General features: G+C 35.6%; 1 protein-coding gene across 15 annotated transcripts in view; it reads left to right on the forward strand.

The window, feature by feature from the left end:
- The window catches only part of LOC100377533 (kinesin-like protein KIF1A), a 111,687-nt gene that overhangs the window by 85,208 nt on the left and 5,134 nt on the right, over positions 1-21,345 (forward strand). For 9 of the 15 annotated variants that reach the window (XM_078011998.2, XM_085490404.1, XM_085490406.1 and 6 more), the window contains 8 exons: positions 176-309; positions 753-814; positions 7,107-7,187; positions 9,862-10,007; positions 10,785-11,060; positions 18,117-18,388; positions 19,055-19,247; positions 19,948-20,066. In XM_078011998.2, coding sequence (XP_077868124.1) covers positions 176-309; positions 753-814; positions 7,107-7,187; positions 9,862-10,007; positions 10,785-11,060; positions 18,117-18,388; positions 19,055-19,247; positions 19,948-20,066 — 1,283 coding nt within the window. The remainder of the gene's footprint in view (positions 1-175; positions 310-752; positions 815-7,106; positions 7,188-9,861; positions 10,008-10,784; positions 11,061-18,116; positions 18,389-19,054; positions 19,248-19,947; positions 20,067-21,345) is intronic. The other 6 variants (XM_085490412.1, XM_085490413.1, XM_085490414.1 and 3 more) reach the window with 2 other exon arrangements.

The raw sequence follows: 21,345 nt of genomic DNA on the forward strand, positions 1-21,345 counted from the left end.
TGATTTTTTTATGGTAGACAAACGTTTAGTTTGCGTCTTTCACACAATTTACAAGATCACACAGTTAGCAGAAAATCACCTATTATAAATAAATAACCTTTTTGGTTTCAAACACTCAGCAAGACTTTAACTGGACTGTGGCTTCAGATTAAATATTTATTTGTTACAATTGCAGCTTGACAACTGTGCTCAGTCAGCGTGCATAACAAAAGATATCAGTCTTCAGATTCATGAAAGAGATGCCAAGATAGCAGCACCAAGATCATTACGAAGTCTATTTGGCAGTGGTAATTACAGGCTTTCAGACAGGTATGTCTAATGGCTTGATTAATTTATTTATTACATACTTTCAATTTCAGGTGAATGTGAATAAAGAATAAGAATGTCTTTGGGTCAAGTGAAAATTGTTTGTACGAGACTCAGCCTTGTTTGTATGAGACTCGGTCTTGTATGTATATATGTATGTATGTATGTATGTCTGTATGTATGTTTGGTTTATGCAAAACTCAGTCAAGTTTATATGAGACATGCACAGATACAATGAGTAGCACTTTCGGACAATTGGAGCTGTGTTGTTTTTTTCATCTGCTGATATCCACTGATTTCACCATTAGATGCATATAAATCTGGTGTACATACAATATCATGTATGGCTAAGACAGATGGGAATCTACAAATCATACCTATAATGGTGAACTCACATCAATGTTTGAAGAACAGATGTAAGTCGTACACTGTATTGTTTATTGCAGCAACCGTGTTAGTGGTGTTTACGAACTAGCACTGAGAAGATCATGTGAATCCCTGAGTCCAGGTAAATACAAACATGTGTACCATTAAGCAGATAACATTTAAGGATAGTGTGTTGATAAATAATGACAGCACATTATGACCAGACATATCAGTTATTATAGGGTAGATTCCATGTGCCTATGTGAATCATCAGTGTGTTGTCTTGTTGTCTACACTGTTTAATATAACTTATTGTAATTATTTGTTTCCAATACCTATATGTATTTATGGTTGATTTTTACTGGTTTGTTATTCATTTTGTTACTAAATATATCTTAGGATGAGCATGTTATTTTTCACAGTGTCTGTCTCTGTCTGCCAGTAGGCTTGTAATCCAATCTGTCACTGGGTATGTTTTTCCATCTGTCACTGGGTATCATCTTTTCTATCTATCACCCAATCTGTCACTGGGTACATCTTCTTACATTCCATCTGTAACTGGGTGGTATATCACCCCATCTGTAACTGAGTTGTATATCATTCCAACTGTAACTGGGTGGTATATTACTTCATCTGAAACTGTGTGGTATATCACCCCATCTGTAACTGGGTGGTATGTCACCCCGTCTGTAACTGGGTGGTATGTCACCCCATCTGTAACTAGGTGGTATGTCACCCCATCTTTAACTGTGTGGTTTTTCTTGCCATCTGAAACTGGGTGTATATCACTCCATCTGTAACTGAGTGATATAACACCCCATCTGTAACTGAGTGATATAACACCCCATCTGTAACTGAGTGATATAACACCCCATCTGTAACTGAGTGGTATAACACCCCATCTGTAACTGAGTGGTATAACACCCCATCTGTGACTGAGTGGTATAACACCCCATCTGTAACCGGGTGGTATATCACCCCATCTGTAACATCACCCCATCTGTAACTGGGTAGTATGTCACCCCATCTGTAACTGGGTGGTATGTCACTCCATCTGTAACTGGGTGGTATATAACCCCATCTGTAACTGAGTGGTATATCACCCCATCTGTAACTGGGTGGTATATCACCCCATCTGTAACTGGGTGGTATATGACCCCATCTGTAACTGGGTGGTATATCATCCCATCTGTAACTGGGTGGTATATCACCCCATCTGTAACTGGGTGGTATGTCACCCCATCTGTAAGTGGGTGGTATATTACCCCATCTGTAACTGGGTGGTATATTACCCCATCTGTAACTGGGTGGTATGTCGCCCCATCTGTAACTGGGTGGTATGTTGCCCCATCTTTAACTGTGTGGTTTATCTTCCCATCTGAAACTGGGTGGTATGTCAGCCCATCTGTAACTGGGTGGTATATTGCCTCATCTGTAACTGGGTGGAATGTCACCCCATCTTTAACTGTGTGGTTTATCTTCCCATTTGAAACTGGTTAGTATGTCACCCCATCTGTAACTGGGTGTATATCACGCCATCTGTAACTGGGTGGTATGTCACCCCATCTGTAACTGGGTGGTTTGTTGCCCCATCTTTAACTGTGTGGTTTATCTTCTCATCTGAAACTGGGTAGTATGTCACCCCATCTGTAACTGGATGGTGTGTCACTCCATCTCTAACTGGGTGGTATGTCGCCCCATCTTTAACTGTGTGGTTTATCTTCCCATTTGAAACTGGGTAGTATGTCACCCCATCTGTAACTGGTGTACATCACTCTATCTGTAACTGGGTGGTATGTCACCCCATCTGTAACTGGGTGGTTTGTCGCCCCATCTTTAACTGTGTGGTTTATCTTCTCATCTGAAACTGGGTAGTATGTCACCCCATCTGTAACTGGGTGGTATGTCACCCCATCTGTAACTGGGTGGTATGTCGCCCCATCTTTAACCTTTGTGGTTTATCTTCCCATCTGAAACTGGGTGGTATATCTTCCCATTTGAAACTGGGCAGTATGTCACCCCATCTGTAACTGGGTGTTTATCACTCTATCTGTAACTGGGTGTATATCACCCACATCTGTAACTGGGTAGTATGTCACCCCATCTGTAACTGGGTAGTATGTCACCCCATCTGTAACTGGGTGTATATCACTCTATCTGTAACTGGGTGTATATCACCCCATCTGTAACTGGGTGGTATGTCACCCCATCTGTAACTGGGTAGTATGTCACCCCATCTGTAACTGGGTGTATATCACCCCATCTGTAACTGGGTAGTATGTCACCCCATCTGTAACTGGGTAGTATGTCACCCCATCTGTAACTGGGTGTATATCACTCTATCTGTAACTGGGTGTATATCACTCCATCTGTAACTGGGTAGTATGTCACCCCATCTGTAACTGGGTAGTATGTCACCCCATCTGTAACTGGGTGTATATCACTCCATCTGTAACTGGGTGTATATCACCCCATCTGTAACTGGGTGGTATATTACCCCATCTGTAACTGAGTGGTATGTCACCCCATCTGTAACTGGGTGGTATGTCACTCCATCTGTAACTGAGTGTATATTACCCCATCTGTAACTGGGTGGTATATCACCCCATCTGTAACTGGGTGTATATCACCCCATCTGTAACTGGGTGGTATATCACTCCATCTACAGCTGGGTTGCATGCTGTATCTACCAGCTTGTAGGTATCCACCAATCAGCAGCCTCCAACAATTTGTATATGCTTTTCCTGTCATTCAGACGCAGCATAGGTTAATGAGGATATCCAAGTTGATGTTCATACAGTACTTTAAATTATTACTTTGTTTGAGCCCTTCTCGCGTCAACTAGGTATAATAGAATCAACAATGGATGCCATATATGTTTTGTATGTCCCAATTTAAAGGTATATCATTCCATCTTTCACTTTGTATAACATCCCATTTGTTACTGGCTATTTCACTTTTTCTGTAACTGGGTGGTATATCCTCACATTTGTAACTGAGTGTATCACCCCTGTGTAACTGAGTGTCTATCAACCCATCTGTTACTGGGTATATCACCCCCTAAGTTGTTGGGTATATCACCCACATCTGTAACTGGGTAGTATGTCACCCCATCTGTAACTGGGTAGTATGTCACCCCATCTGTAACTGGGTGTATATCACTCTATCTGTAACTGGGTGTATATCACCCCATCTGTAACTGGGTGGTATGTCACCCCATCTGTAACTGGGTAGTATGTCACCCCATCTGTAACTGGGTGTATATCACCCCATCTGTAACTGGGTAGTATGTCACCCCATCTGTAACTGGGTAGTATGTCACCCCATCTGTAACTGGGTGTATATCACTCTATCTGTAACTGGGTGTATATCACTCCATCTGTAACTGGGTAGTATGTCACCCCATCTGTAACTGGGTAGTATGTCACCCCATCTGTAACTGGGTGTATATCACTCCATCTGTAACTGGGTGTATATCACCCCATCTGTAACTGGGTGGTATATTACCCCATCTGTAACTGAGTGGTATGTCACCCCATCTGTAACTGGGTGGTATGTCACTCCATCTGTAACTGAGTGTATATTACCCCATCTGTAACTGGGTGGTATATCACCCCATCTGTAACTGGGTGTATATCACCCCATCTGTAACTGGGTGGTATATCACTCCATCTACAGCTGGGTTGCATGCTGTATCTACCAGCTTGTAGGTATCCACCAATCAGCAGCCTCCAACAATTTGTATATGCTTTTCCTGTCATTCAGACGCAGCATAGGTTAATGAGGATATCCAAGTTGATGTTCATACAGTACTTTAAATTATTACTTTGTTTGAGCCCTTCTCGCGTCAACTAGGTATAATAGAATCAACAATGGATGCCATATATGTTTTGTATGTCCCAATTTAAAGGTATATCATTCCATCTTTCACTTTGTATAACATCCCATTTGTTACTGGCTATTTCACTTTTTCTGTAACTGGGTGGTATATCCTCACATTTGTAACTGAGTGTATCACCCCTGTGTAACTGAGTGTCTATCAACCCATCTGTTACTGGGTATATCACCCCCTAAGTTGTTGGGTATATCAACCCATCTGTCACTGGGTACATCACCCCATCTATCACTGGGTATATCACCCACTTGTTGCACTTGGTATACAAACTTATCTGTCACATGGTATATCACCCCATCTGTCACATGGTATATCACCCCATCTGTCACATGGTATATCACCCCATCTGTCACATGGTATATCACACCATCTGTCACATGGTATATCACCCCATCTGTCACATGGTATATCACCCCATCTGTCACATGGTATATCACCCCATCTGTCACATGGTATATCACACCATCTGTCACATGGTATATCACCCCATCTGTCACTTGGTATATCACCCCATCTGTCACATGGTATATCACCCCATCTGTCACATGGTATATCACACCATCTGTCACATGGTATATCACACCATCTGTCACATGGTATATCACCCCATCTGTCACATGGTATATTACACCATCTGTCACATGGTATATCACACCATCTGTCACATGGTATATCACCCCATCTGTCACATGGTATATCACCCCATCTGTCACATGGTATATCACCCCATCTGTCACATGGTATATCACACCATCTGTCACATGGTATATCACCCCATCTGTCACTTGGTATATCACCCCATCTGTCACATGGTATATCACCCCATCTGTCACATGGTATATCACACCATCTGTCACATGGTATATCACACCATCTGTCACATGGTATATCACCCCATCTGTCACATGGTATATCACACCATCTGTCACATGGTATATCACCCCATCTGTCACTTGGTATATCACCCCATCTGTCACATGGTATATCACACCATCTGTCACATGGTATATCACCCCATCTGTCACATGGTATATCACACCATCTGTCACATGGTATATCACCCCATCTGTCACATGGTATATCACCCCATCTGTCACATGGTATATCACACCATCTGTCACATGGTATATCACCCCATCTGTCACATGGTATATCACCCCATCTGTCACATGGTATATCACACCATCTGTCACATGGTATATCACACCATCTGTCACATGGTATATCACACCATCTGTCACATGGTATATCACACCATCTGTCACATGGTATATCACCCCATCTGTCACATGGTATATCACCCCATCTGTCACATGGTATATCACCCCATCTGTCACTTGGTATATCACACCATCTGTCACATGGTATATCACCCCATCTGTCACATGGTATATCACCCCATCTGTCACATGGTATATCACCCCATCTGTCACATGGTATATCACACCATCTGTCACATGGTATATCACACCATCTGTCACATGGTATATCACACCATCTGTCACATGGTATATCACCCCATCTGTCACATGGTATATCACACCATCTGTCACATGGTATATCACACCATCTGTCACATGGTATATCACACCATCTGTCACATGGTATATCACACCATCTGTCACATGGTATATCACACCATCTGTCACATGGTATATCACCCCATCTGTCACATGGTATATCACCCCGTCTGTCACATGGTATATCACACCATCTGTCACATGGTATATCGCACCATCTGTCACATGGTATATCACCCCATCTGTCACATGGTATATCACCCCATCTGTCACATGGTATATCACCCCATCTGTCACATGGTATATCACACCATCTGTCACATGGTATATCACACCATCTGTCACATGGTATATCACACCATCTGTCACATGGTATATCACACCATCTGTCACATGGTATATCACACCATCTGTCACATGGTATATCACACCATCTGTCACATGGTATATCACACCATCTGTCACATGGTATATCACACCATCTGTCACTTGGTATATCACACCATCTGTCACTTGGTATATCACACCATCTGTCACTTGGTATATTACCCCATCTGTCAGATCATCTGTCATTTTCATGTGTCAGTGTTACTGAATATGTCACTGGATATTTCATTCCATCTGTCACCCTCTTGGTTCTTCGCACTTTGTCTAGGATTTGTCATCTTGTCTGTCATATGGTTTATCCTGGATTTTGGATATCTTTTGTTTGTCTTGCAGTGTATCACCATGTTTGTTCATAGTTAATATATTTATGTTTTTTTTATTATGATTATTATTATCATGATTATGTAAGTCACATGTATCACCAGTTGCATGTTCTTTTATTGCTATTATATTTAAATATACTTTAGTGCATTATGGTCTCACCATAATCAGCTTGCCAAGAACAAAGGGTTTATGCTAACTTTCTTTATTTCTTTGGTGTTAGTTTCTTTGCCGTTTTATACTTATTTTCCACATCCAACTTTTCCTTTTTTTGCTCGCTGCTGGGATTGGCTTTGATTAATATTACATAGGCAGGTCTCATAGCTATTATGACATTCGGGAAATGCTGGAATCTTCCAATCCAGCAAGCAACTCACCATCTAAAAGCAGCGGTAAGGCAATGTTACATTTTAGTTCAACTCTAGATGGTCTACCATCCCTTGCATGATTTGGCTTTAGTCCTGCTATGTAGTTGTGTACAGTTGTGACGCACATAGGCACATGTTGACCTTTGACCTTAAACCTTCATTGGATACTAGGCATACACTTCTCTTTCATGTATATTAGACCATCTTGGTTCAATTTGTTTTATTGCATGCCTATATAACTAACCTTTAACCTTGGGCATACATTAAATAATGTCTACTTGTATATGCTGTGTCTCTGATTCTTATGTCTTGTATTAAATTGTGTAAATTTATCAATAAAACACTTTGGAATAACCATACAATGTATATGGTGTATGTCTGTGAGGCCTTCTATAACTAATAAATTCCTGGTATTTGTAATTAACTTTTAAATATGTGTAAGTCTGTTTTTACTCATAAACATACAATTTGTCATTTTCATCACTCCAGATAAAGTATTTGACAACACAACTATAACATTGTTGTATAGTGTTGCCATTTCAGGGTAAATAGCAACCAGCATTGTGATATAGTGTTTTCAGTTTCAGGTGTCTAGCGACCAGTGTTGTAATTTTAGGGTGACTAGCAACCAGCTTTGTGTAGAGTGTTGTCAAAATATAACTAGCAATAACAATTATGTTATAAGCACAAGATAACTAGCTTTGAACCCTTGCACATTGTGTCCAACTCAGGGTAACTAGCAACAAGCATTGGTATGATATCATCTTGGGATATAATGTTAAAAAGTTTTCAATAATGATGTAACCAAATAATAACTACAGTATTGCAAGCTCAGGGTAACAAGTAACCAACATTGTGAAACAGTGTTACCAGCTTTGCATAACTAATACAATGAAATTATAGGTGTGAACAATAACACAAAACCGGGAGCCACTTGGATAAAGTTAATTTTACTTTGCAATATAGGATAACTATCAAATAAAAACTACTAACTGTCATATGATAACTGGAAACTATCATAAGTTATAACTAGCATATAACTAGCGTCTATCATATAACTAGCAAATATCATAGACTGACCAACAACTATCATGGTTCAGCATTATCATTGTATGGTAACTAGTAGCAACCAATGTGATGCAGTTTTGGTCAGTTTAAACAACCAGTATAAAATAATTGCAATATTGGTAGCTTAGGATAACTAGTAACAACTATTCTGATATACAACATTGGTTGCTTAAGATAACTAGTAGAAATCATTGTGATACAGCATTAGTTGGTTAGTGTAATTACTAGCATCCACTGTGATATAATAGTGGTAGGTTAGAATAACTACAAGCAATCATTGTGATGCAGTTTTGGTCAGTTTGAATAATTAGTAGAATAATCATGATACAACATTGGTTGGTTATAATAACTAGTAACAACCATTGTGATACAATATTAGTAGGTTAGGATAACTAGTAGCAACTATTGTAATACAATATTAGTAGGTTAGAATAATTGGTAGCAACTATTGTAATACAATATTAGTAGCTTAGGATAACTAGTAGCAACCATTGTAATACAATATTAGTAGCTTAGGATAACTAGTAGCAACCATTGTAATACAGTATTTGTAGGTTAGAATGACTAGTAGCAACTATTGTGATACAGTATTAGTAGGTTAGAATGACTAGTAGCAACCAGTTAAATACAGTATTTGTAGGCTGGGATAACTAGTGCCAACCATTGTGATACACTATTGGTAGGTTAGAATAACTAGTAGCAACTATTGTAATACAATATTAGTATGTTAGAATGACTAGTAGCAACTATTGTGATAAATATTGGTAGGTTAGAATGACTAGTAGCAATTATTGTGATACAATATTGGTAGGTTAGGATAACTAGTAGCAACTATTGTAATACAATATTAGTAGATTAGAATGACTCGTAGCAACTATTGTGATACAATATTAGTAGGTTAGAATAACTAGTAGCAACTATTGTAATACAATATTAGTAGGTTAGAATGACTAGTAGCAACTATTGTGATACAATATTGGTAGGCTACGATAACTAGTAGCATAATTTTTGTTAACCCATACAGAATGAATCTAAATGTTAGCATTTGAATGCTATAGTGGCACAGCTTTCTTGTATCCCAGGGAGTTTTAGATTGACAGTCAAAGTATTGTGTATAAGAAAACTGACGTCAATATACTTCAATACAGCTCATTAGTATATCTTGGTAGTTTTAGGTAATTATAGATGCATGACTCACAGTGTAGATAACATTTGATGAATGCATGTTACATTGTTACAATCTATGTCTATATAAAATAGTAGAAATGTAGTTCCTTTCTTCAGAAATCTTCTAAGCAAATTTAGCACTAAAAAACGAATCAGGTGAATTTGAATACGTATGGCCCCATCCCCAAATAAATATTTCTTGTGAACATGCATGTCAGTTTTCGAAAATTCAGTTTTGGGAAAAAATCATCAATTTAATGACAAAATCAGAATAAAAAAAAACATCCATTTGTTTGGGCCTGATGTATGTATGCATTTAAAGAGGAATGTTTCTCAGAGTGGCTAAATTCATTGAGAAACTTTAATAAAATTTAGGTGAATGCTATCTATCTATCCTACTGTAATATTCACTTTATAGTAAGGTAGGTATAGAGGTTACTCATATCTGATATTGTTGTATCAGGGACTGCAAGAAGATTACGCAAGGTGGTTGATACGTCAGGTACCTACGTACGTGGTGAGGAGAACTTACAGGGTTGGAGACCACGTGGTGATTCGTTAATTCTAGAACATCAATGGGAACTGGAAAAGCTGACAAGACTGGAAGAGGTATGTCATGTTTGTCATGTTCTAAAGAATTACAGTAAGTAGAGCCTGGAAATAAGTAGCAATTTACAGTTGAACCTCAAATCTGAACATCTCAGAAGAACAATTACTTAGTGGCTTGTCTGTTGTGCCACATCCATGGTTAAACCATGCAATGTTTTAGTAGGAATATTAGTACTTAGTACAAGTTATCACAAGCAGTAACTTTGTGCTTGCTCCCAGGACTTCTCTGGGAGTTGACAAGCCTATGTGATCATGAAAAGTTGTTTAGATAATCACAAGTTCTATGAGAATACATCTTGGATTATAATTTTTGTATAATTTTTGTAAAAGCATACAGTTTTATATTTAGAAAGTGTCCTACAGCATGATTCTCTAAATTAAATATGCCATATTTACTCTGTTAAAGCATATGCACTTAGTAAATTACACAGATGTTTTTATGATTCTATATACAACATTGGTTTATATGTGCTTCTATTGGAAATGTGCTTCTAATAGAGCTCGTACAGTACTAGTTATAAATGACCAATACAATAAAACATGCATTAAATACTTAACTCATGCCTCAATCACAAGAGAACCACAATTTCAATATGAACATGATCTTGATTGATAGCAACTAATTTGCCTTTTGTTTTGTTGTTTACATTTTACCAAATTTATCTTATTCTCTAAAACTGTTGGGCAGATTATTTTAATGTCAGGTGAGTTGTTTTTGAAATTATTTTATTGTACTTAATGTAAATATTCATAATTATTTAAATATACATTTGTTAGGTTGAAAAGGCACGTCATTTACTTCTACTGAAAGATAAGTTACAACAAGAAAGTAAAAATCTTCCATGTCTAAATGCACTTCCGAATAATGGAGATGAACTTGAGACCCCGGTAACACCTGACAACCGAACATTTGAACCCCCAACTCCTGATGAAAAAGTTAATGATGGCAGTGAAAAGACTGATGAGAATGAAAGTAAAGAAAAAGAATTAATTACAAAGTGTTTGAAGTTGATGATGCAAGGGAATGTCGCACCACAGGCGCCAGAATTGAAGGTGGGTCAAAAGTTATATGCAAATTAAGTCACTGATGAACTGGGTTATGTTTCCACACAAAAAATGTTGTATGTAAGTTTCTAAGAAGATTTAATTGCATGCATTGTGTATGTGGGTGTTTTTTCAGCACTTAACCACTATCTCTTCTTGCCTTCTTGGCAGTCTGTTCATAAATCTCTGACATTATTCATTCAGTAACCCCACAATGGTGTCCCGGGAAAAAAAATTGTTTTCCAATATCGGTGCATGTGGGAACTTTTTGTTTTTATTCTAAGATTTACATTAAATTTGTGCTTTTAGTTTGATTTTTATGAAAACTAAAATCTTTCTGACGAAAAAAAAGTGAGAAAAAGCTGTGATTTGCACAACATTTTTTCTCGACCTTGAGGTCATACAATACTGTAAAAGACTTAATTATTCAAAGGTTTTTAATTTTGCTTATTTCGCTGAATGGAAAATGCGCTAAATTAAAACCCAGTGAATATGTCAATTTGAGCATAAAACACATTATCTAAATGTTAAAACCGTGAATTTAATACCCATTGAATATGCCTGAAATGGTAAATCAGCGAAATTTAAACCCAGTGAAAATTAGTCATTTTACAGTATATTCACAACTGGCAAAATTATAAACTCTCATCACTTTATAGTTCAGTTTAATTCTATTGATGATGCTTTTGTAGTTAGAAAATCCTATGCAAATTTAAACAACCTTGACTTAGTACTGAACCTTGTCAGGGTTGTCTGATTTTTGAATAGAAGTGCATGTAAAGTTACATTGTGACGTTTATTTGTGTCTTGTGTATCATAGTATGTTATTATAATTAAGAAATTTAAAATATAGGATAAGATTTATTACTAAGATTTTACCTAAATTGATGATTATATGTCATCTTCTTTATGGTTTCATTTTTATGAGTTAAATTCAGTAGAATACCGGAACTGAAAAATAAAATTGTGTCACCGGAAAATTTTGCATTTTGGTGAATTATTTTTTCAAATCTCAAGACAACGGTAATTTCTCTGTGACATAGATGAAACAGTTGAAACATTTTTTTATTAATTTGGATATGAATCCTAATGTGTTAAAACATTACAAAAAACTTACATTTGTTTGAGTGGCTTTCCAAGGTTACAATACTTCTCTCCAAAAATGTATTTCATACACCAAAATGTATCTGTGCTCAGTTGTGCAAAAATGTGAATTTCTCTCCCATAATGCTTTGTGTATATGTTCAGTAACATACCCAGTAATAGAAAATTTGAATTTCTCTCCCATAATGCTTTGTGTATATGTTCAGTAACATACCCAGTAATAGAAAATTTGAATTTCTCTCCCATAATGCTTTGTGTATATGTTCAGTAACATACTCAGTAATAGAAAATTTGAATTTCTCTCCCATATATGTTCAGTAACATACCCAGTAATAGAAAATTTGAATTTCTCTCCCATAATGCTTTGTGTATATGTTCAGTAACATACCCAGTAATAGAAAATTTGAATTTCTCTCCCATAATGCTTTGTGTATATGTTCAGTAACATACCCAGTAATAGAAAATTTGAATTTCTCTCCCATAATGCTTTGTGTATATACTCAGTAATAGAAAATTTGAATTTCTCTTCCATAATGCTTTGTGTATATACCCAGTAATAGAAAATTTGAATTTCTCTCCCATAATACTTTGTGTATATGTTCAGTAACATACTCAGTAATAGAAAATTTGAATTTCTCTCCCATAATGCTTTGTGTATATATTCAGTAACATACCCAGTAATAGAAAATTTGAATTTCTCTCCCATAATGCTTTGTGTATATGTTCAGTAACATACCCAGTAATAGAAAATTTGAATTTCTCTCCCATAATGCTTTGTGTATATATTCAGTAACATACCCAGTAATAGAAAATTTGAATTTCTCTCCCATAATGCTTTGTGTATATATTCAGTAACATACTCAGTAATAGAAAATTTGAATTTCTCTCCCATAATGCTTTGTGTATATGTTCAGTAACATACCCAGTAATAGAAAATTTGAATTTCTCTCCCATAATGCTTTGTGTATATGTTCAGTAACATACCCAGTAATAGAAAATTTGAATTTCTCTCCCATAATGCTTTGTGTATATGTTCAGTAACATACTCAGTAATAGAAAATTTGAATTTCTCTCCCATAATGCTTTGTGTATATATTCAGTAACATACCCAGTAATAGAAAATTTGAATTTCTCTCCCATAATGCTTTGTGTATATATTCAGTAACATACTCAGTAATGGAAAATTTGAATTTCTCTCCCATAATGCTTTGTGTATATGTTCAGTAACATACCCAGTAATAGAAAATTTGAATTTCTCTCCCATAATGCTTTGTGTATATGTTCAGTAACATACCCAGTAATAGAAAATTTGAATTTCTCTCCCATAATGCTTTGTGTATATGTTCAGTAACATACCCAGTAATAGAAAATTTGAATTTCTCTCCCATAATGCTTTGTGTATATGTTCAGTAACATACCCAGTAATAGAAAATTTGAATTTCTCTCCCATAATGCTTTGTGTATATACTCAGTAATAGAAAATTTGAATTTCTCTCCCATAATGCTTTGTGTATATACCCAGTAATAGAAAATTTGAATTTCTCTCCCATAATACTTTGTGTATATGTTCAGTAACATACTCAGTAATAGAAAATTTGAATTTCTCTCCCATAATGCTTTGTGTATATATTCAGTAACATACCCAGTAATAGAAAATTTGAATTTCTCTCCCATAATGCTTTGTGTATATGTTCAGTAACATACCCAGTAATAGAAAATTTGAATTTCTCTCCCATAATGCTTTGTGTATATATTCAGTAACATACCCAGTAATAGAAAATTTGAATTTCTCTCCCATAATGCTTTGTGTATATGTTCAGTAACATACCCAGTAATAGAAAATTTAAATTTCTCTCCCATAATGCTTTGTGTATATGTTCAGTAACATACCCAGTAATAGAAAATTTGAATTTCTCTCCCATAATGCTTTGTGTATATGTTCAGTAACATACTCAGTAATAGAAAATTTGAATTTCTCTCCCATAATGCTTTGTGTATATGTTCAGTAACATACCCAGTAAATAGAAAATTTGAATTTCTCTCCCATAATGCTTTGTGTATATGTTCAGTAACATACCCAGTAATAGAAAATTTGAATTTCTCTCCCATAATGCTTTGTGTATATGTTCAGTAACATACCCAGTAAATAGAAAATTTGAATTTCTCTCCCATAATGCTTTGTGTATATGTTCAGTAACATACCCAGTAATAGAAAATTTGAATTTCTCTCCCATAATGCTTTGTGTATATGTTCAGTAACATACTCAGTAATAGAAAATTTAAATTTCTCTCCCATAATGCTTTGTGTATATGTTCAGTAACATACCCAGTAATAGAAAATTTGAATTTCTCTCCCATAATGCTTTGTGTATATGTTCAGTAACATACTCAGTAATGGAAAATTTGAATTTCTCTCCCATAATGCTTTGTGTATATGTTCAGTAACATACTCAGTAATAGAAAATTTGAATTTCTCTCCCATAATGCTTTGTGTATATACCCAGTAATAGAAAATTTGAATTTCTCTCCCATAATGCTTTGTGTATATGTTCAGTAACATACTCAGTAATAGAAAATTTGAATTTCTCTCCCATAATGCTTTGTGTATATGTTCAGTAACATACCCAGTAAATAGAAAATTTGAATTTCTCTCCCATAATGCTTTGTGTATATGTTCAGTAACATACCCAGTAATAGAAAATTTGAATTTCTCTCCCATAATGCTTTGTGTATATATTCAGTAACATACCCAGTAATAGAAAATTTGAATTTCTCTCCCATAATGCTTTGTGTATATATTCAGTAACATACCCAGTAATAGAAAATTTGAATTTCTCTCCCATAATGCTTTGTGTATATGTTCAGTAACATACCCAGTAATAGAAAATTTGAATTTCTCTCCCATAATGCTTTGTGTATATATTCAGTAACATACCCAGTAATAGAAAATTTGAATTTCTCTCCCATAATGCTTTGTGTATATGTTCAGTAACATACTCAGTAATGGAAAATTTGAATTTCTCTCCCATAATGCTTTGTGTATATGTTCAGTAACATACTCAGTAATGGAAAATTTGAATTTCTCTCCCATAATGCTTTGTGTATATGTTCAGTAACATACTCAGTAATAGAAAATTTGAATTTCTCTCCCATAATGCTTTGTGTATATGTTCAGTAACATACTCAGTAATGGAAAATTTGAATTTCTCTCCCATAATGCTTTGTGTATATGTTCAGTAACATACTCAGTAATAGAAAATTTGAATTTCTCTCCCATAATGCTTTGTGTATATGTTCAGTAACATACTCAGTAATGGAAAATTTGAATTTCTCTCCCATAATGCTTTGTGTATATGTTCAGTCACATACTCAGTAATAGAAAATTTGAATTTCTCTCCCATAATGCTTTGTGTATATGTTCAGTAACATACTCAGTAATGGAAAATTTGAATTTCTCTCCCATAATGCTTTGTGTATATGTTCAGTAACATACTCAGTAATGGAAAATTTGAATTTCTCTCCCATAATGCTTTGTGTATATGTTCAGTCACATACTCAGTAATAGAAAATTTGAATTTCTCTCCCATAATGCTTTGTGTATATGTTCAGTAACATACTCAGTAATAGAAAATTTGAATTTCTCTCCCATAATGCTTTGTGTATATGTTCAGTAACATACTCAGTAATGGAAAATTTGAATTTCTCTCCCATAATGCTTTGTGTATATGTTCAGTAACATACTCAGTAATAGAAAATTTGAATTTCTCTCCCATAATGCTTTGTGTATATGTTCAGTAACATACTCAGTAATGGAAAATTTGAATTTCTCTCCCATAATGCTTTGTGTATATGTTCAGTCACATACTCAGTAATAGAAAATTTGAATTTCTCTCCCATAATGCTTTGTGTATATGTTCAGTAACATATTCAGTAATAGAAAATTTGAATTTCTCTTTCATAATGCTTTGTGTATATGTTCAGTAACATACTCAGTAATAGAAAATTTGAATTTCTCTCCCATAATGCTTTGTGTATATGTTCAGTAACATATTCAGTAATAGAAAATTTGAATTTCTCTTCCATAATGCTTTGTGTATATGTTCAGTAACATACTCAGTAATAGAAAATTTGAATTTCGCTCCCATATATGTGCAGTCACATACTCAGTAATGGAAAATTTGAATTTCTCTCCCATAATGCTTTGTGTATATGTTCAGTAACATACTCAGTAATAGAAAATTTGAATTTCTCTCCCATAATGCTTTGTGTATATGTTCAGTAACATATTCAGTAATAGAAAATTTGAATTTCTCTTCCATAATGCTTTGTGTATATGTTCAGTAACATACTCAGTAATAGAAAATTTGAATTTCTCTCCCATATATGTGCAGTCACATACTCAGTAATGGAAAATTTGAATTTCTCTCCCATAATGCTTTGTGTATATGTTCAGTAACATATTCAGTAATAGAAAATTTGAATTTCTCTTCCATAATGCTTTGTGTATATGTTCAGTAACATACTCAGTAATAGAAAATTTGAATTTCTCTCCCATATATGTGCAGTAACATACTCAGTAATAGAAAATTTGAATTTCTCTCCCATAATGCTTTGTGTATATGTTCAGTAACATATTCAGTAATAGAAAATTTGAATTTCTCTTCCATAATGCTTTGTGTATATGTTCAGTAACATACTCAGTAATAGAAAATTTGAATTTCTCTCCCATATATGTGCAGTAACATACTCAGTAATAGAAAATTTGAATTTCTCTCCCATAATGCTTTGTGTATATGTTCAGTAACATATTCAGTAATAGAAAATTTGAATTTCTCTTCCATAATGCTTTGTGTATATGTTCAGTAACGTACTCAGTAATGGAAAATTTGAATTTCTCTCCCATAATGCTTTGTGTATATGTTCAGTAACATATTCAGTAATAGAAAATTTGAATTTCTCTTCCATAATGCTTTGTGTATATGTTCAGTAACATACTCAGTAATGGAAAATTTGAATTTCTCTCCCATAATGCTTTGTGTATATGTTCAGTAACATATTCAGTAATAGAAAATTTGAATTTCTCTTCCATAATGCTTTGTGTATATGTTCAGTAACATACTCAGTAATAGAAAATTTGAATTTCTCTCCCATATATGTGCAGTAACATACTCAGTAATAGAAAATTTGAATTTCTCTCCCATAATGCTTTGTGTATATGTTCAGTAACATATTCAGTAATAGAAAATTTGAATTTCTCTTCCATAATGCTTTGTGTATATGTTCAGTAACGTACTCAGTAATGGAAAATTTGAATTTCTCTCCCATAATGCTTTGTGTATATGTTCAGTAACATATTCAGTAATAGAAAATTTGAATTTCGCTCCCATATATGTGCAGTCACATACTCAGTAATGGAAAATTTGAATTTCTCTCCCATAATGCTTTGTGTATATGTTCAGTAACATACTCAGTAATAGAAAATTTGAATTTCTCTCCCATAATGCTTTGTGTATATGTTCAGTAACATATTCAGTAATAGAAAATTTGAATTTCTCTTCCATAATGCTTTGTGTATATGTTCAGTAACATACCCAGTAATAGAAAATTTGAATTTCTCTCCCATATATGTGCAGTCACATACTCAGTAATGGAAAATTTGAATTTCTCTCCCATAATGCTTTGCGTATATGTTCACTAACATACTCAGTAGTGGAAAAATTTAATTTCTATTTTAAAAAGCATTGCATATAATATAGAGTAACTTGCTATGTAGAAATTTGAATTTGGATCAAACTTATTTCACACCTACATGATATCATTGCTGGTTACATCATTAATTTCTCATCTCTCTCACTAACACTTCTCTCATTTTATAATTTCCCTTCCTCTCTATCTCTATTTTATCTTCTATATATATGTATGTGTGTGTACGTGTTTTTGCACTGTATGAATAATTTTTAGATAACTGAAATTGACATTGATGATGAAATCCTGATACAGACTCCAGAAGAATATGAACCTATTGAACCGATGCCGAAATTACCTACCCCGAGAAGCTCACCTTTTGGCACTCCGGAACCGATACGGAAAAGTGCCACGCAACCAGATTTGAGGTGTTTGTCACCAGTGAAGGATACTGCATCGCCGGATGCTGAGTCTATTGATACCAGACGTAAAAGTGACATCAAGAAACCAGCTATGTTTGTGCCAGAGGTTGAAGAAGTCAGGGTCAGGTAAAAATTTATAGGTTAAAGTCGGCAATACCTGCAACACTGACTGAGTAAATCTGTGAATGTTGTCAATCTTGTCAAAATTCACTTTGAATCATTGGAAACTCTATGATATAAAGCTATTCTCATAAACCTATTAAATAAAAGCGAAAAAACACTTGAAAATAAATGTCCCTGAAATGTGAAATTTTGAACTATTTTGATAGGTGAAGCATTGTTTCATTAAAAATATATAAAATATATTCAACAGAAGTCAGGACAACCATAAATACCATCTTTAATTATCTTATTTAATTATGTATGATGTATGATTATGTATGAAACAGAATTTTAAGATTTGATTAGACTTTGTCTACATTGCTACAAAGTTTCACCATACTTTTGGAACTGGTAAAATTTACATAAATTTGTCTGAAAAATAAAGTTTTATAAGTGATACTGCAAGTTTTTTTCAAAAAATTATTTTGAATCGCTTGTATCTTTAATGTTTGAAATCATCATGCTGATTGGTCAGAATGCAGTCACATGTCATGAAAAAAAACACAATCATTTACATACCTTTATGCCTATATGCAAGTTATTTTTGGAAACCCATATTGACTTTCTATTTTGAAGCAAAGAAACAACTAATTATTTTATTTGTTTGTTTGTGTATAATTTGCTCCACAGCCCTATTGTTTCAAGAAAAGGTTACTTAAATTTCTTAGAAGAAAAAGTGAGTGGTTGGAATCGCCGATATGTTGTGGTGCGACGTCCGTATGTTTTTATTTACGGACATGAAAAAGATCCAGTAGAGCGTGGACTCATCAATTTAGCAACTGCTCAAATCTTGTATAGTGAGGACCAACAAGCTATGTTGAAGGTCAGTTTTAACAATTTGAACATGATTTCTTGTATTGTTGGCTCCAGGCATTGATCAGACTTAATGAAAAACTGTGCAGGTTTATTTTCACAAAAGCTCCTTTTTGTGTTTAAATAGTAGGCTGTCAATAGTCTCTCTTGCCTAATGTTTTTTATTAACTTAAATGATTTAATCAAAGGCTGTAATGCGTTTGCAACGTTTTCATTCTCAAACAAGGCTGTAAGGCCCAAGAAACTATTATATGCGGAAGGAGCAGCCTTGCTATTAAATATGCATGCATCTGGATAACTGCATACAGGTGGAGCTCTCATATACAAGGAAAGACGTGATGCATTTGTTTATTTATTTATTGTATTGTACTGTGTCAACCTTACCTGTTCACTACTAATAGGCCGTTTTTAACCTCAAAGACAGTGTATGTCAATATATCCAAAGATCTTGTAAAAGGTTCTCTGAACTGAGGCTTGACGACTTGTACTTAACATTTCACTCTATAATATCCAATTGAAATGATGATGTTCGTTTTACAAATTTTATTGATTTACTCACGTCTGTTCAAGAAATATACTTTAGACTATGACTCCTGTGATAATTGATGAAAACAATTAAGCTATGTTAGAACTGTATCAAAGTCATGAGCTGAAGAAATTCATACATATAGTAGGTCACTTTGACAAGATCTCATTTTTTTTTTCTTTAGACTCCTAACACATTTTCTGTATGTACTAAGTTCCGTGGCTTCCTCTTACAAACTGGCAGTGATAAAGAAGTACATGATTGGTTGTATGCATTTAATCCCCTTCTTGCTGGATCCATCAGGTAAAGTAACAGTCAATGTTGTTTTCTTCATATCAGTGTTCATTTTCCTTCACTTGTACAGTACAGTCAAGTACATTCAAACCTGTGCTAGTGGCCACCTGCCTACAGTGAACACTTTTAGACCACATTCAAACCTGTGCTAGTGGCCACCTGCCTACAGTGAACACTTTTAGACCACATTCAAACCTGTGCTAGTGGCCACCTGCCTACAGTGAACACTTTTAGACCACATTCAAACCTGTGCTAGTGGCCACCTGCCTACAGTGAACACTTTTAGACCACATTCAAACCTGTGCTAGTGGCCACCTGCCTACAGTGAACACTTTTAGACCACATTCAAACCTGTGCTAGTGGCCACCTGCCTACAGTGAACACTTTTAGACTACATTCAAACCTGTGCTAGTGGCCACCTGCCTACAGTGAACACTTTTAGACCACATTCAAACCTGTGCTAGTGGCCACCTGCCTACAGTGAACACTTTTAGACCACATTCAAACCTGTGCTAGTGGCCACCTGCCTACAGTGAACACTTTTAGACCACATTCAAACCTGTGCTAGTGGCCACCTGCCTACAGTGACCACTTTTAGACCACATTCAAACCTGTGCTAGTGGCCACCTGCCTACAGTGACCACTTTTAGACCACATTCAAACCTGTGCTAGTGGCCACCTGCCTACAGTGAACACTTTTAGACCACATTCAAACCTGTGCTAGTGGCCACCTGCCTACAGTGAACACTTTTAGACCACATTCAAACCTGTGCTAGTGGCCACCTGCCTACAGTGAACACTTTTAGACCACATTTAAACCTGTGCTAGTGGCCACCTGCCTACAGTGAACACTTTTAGACCACATTCAAACCTGTGCTAGTGGCCACCTGCCTACAGTGAACACTTTTAGACCACATTCAAACCTGTGCTAGTGGCCACCTGCCTACAGTGACCACTTTTAGACCACATTCAAACCTGTGCTAGTGGCCACCTGCCTACAGTGACCACTTTTAGACCACATTCAAACCTGTGCTAGTGGCCACCTGCCTACAGTGAACACTTTTAGACCACATTCAAACCTGTGCTAGTGGCCACATGCCTACAGTGACCACTTTTAGACCACATTCAAACCTGTGCTAGTGGCCACCTGCCTACAGTGAACACTTTTAGACCACATTCAAACCTGTGCTAGTGGCCACCTGCCTACAGTGACCACTTTTAGACCACATTTAAACCTGTGCTAGTGACCACCTGCCTACAGTGAACACTTTTAGACCACATTCAAACC

The sequence above is a fragment of the Saccoglossus kowalevskii genome, chromosome 15 (assembly GCF_978046115.1).
Source record: "Saccoglossus kowalevskii chromosome 15, keSacKowa6.1, whole genome shotgun sequence".
In the NCBI taxonomy this organism is placed as follows: Eukaryota; Metazoa; Hemichordata; class Enteropneusta; family Harrimaniidae; genus Saccoglossus; species Saccoglossus kowalevskii.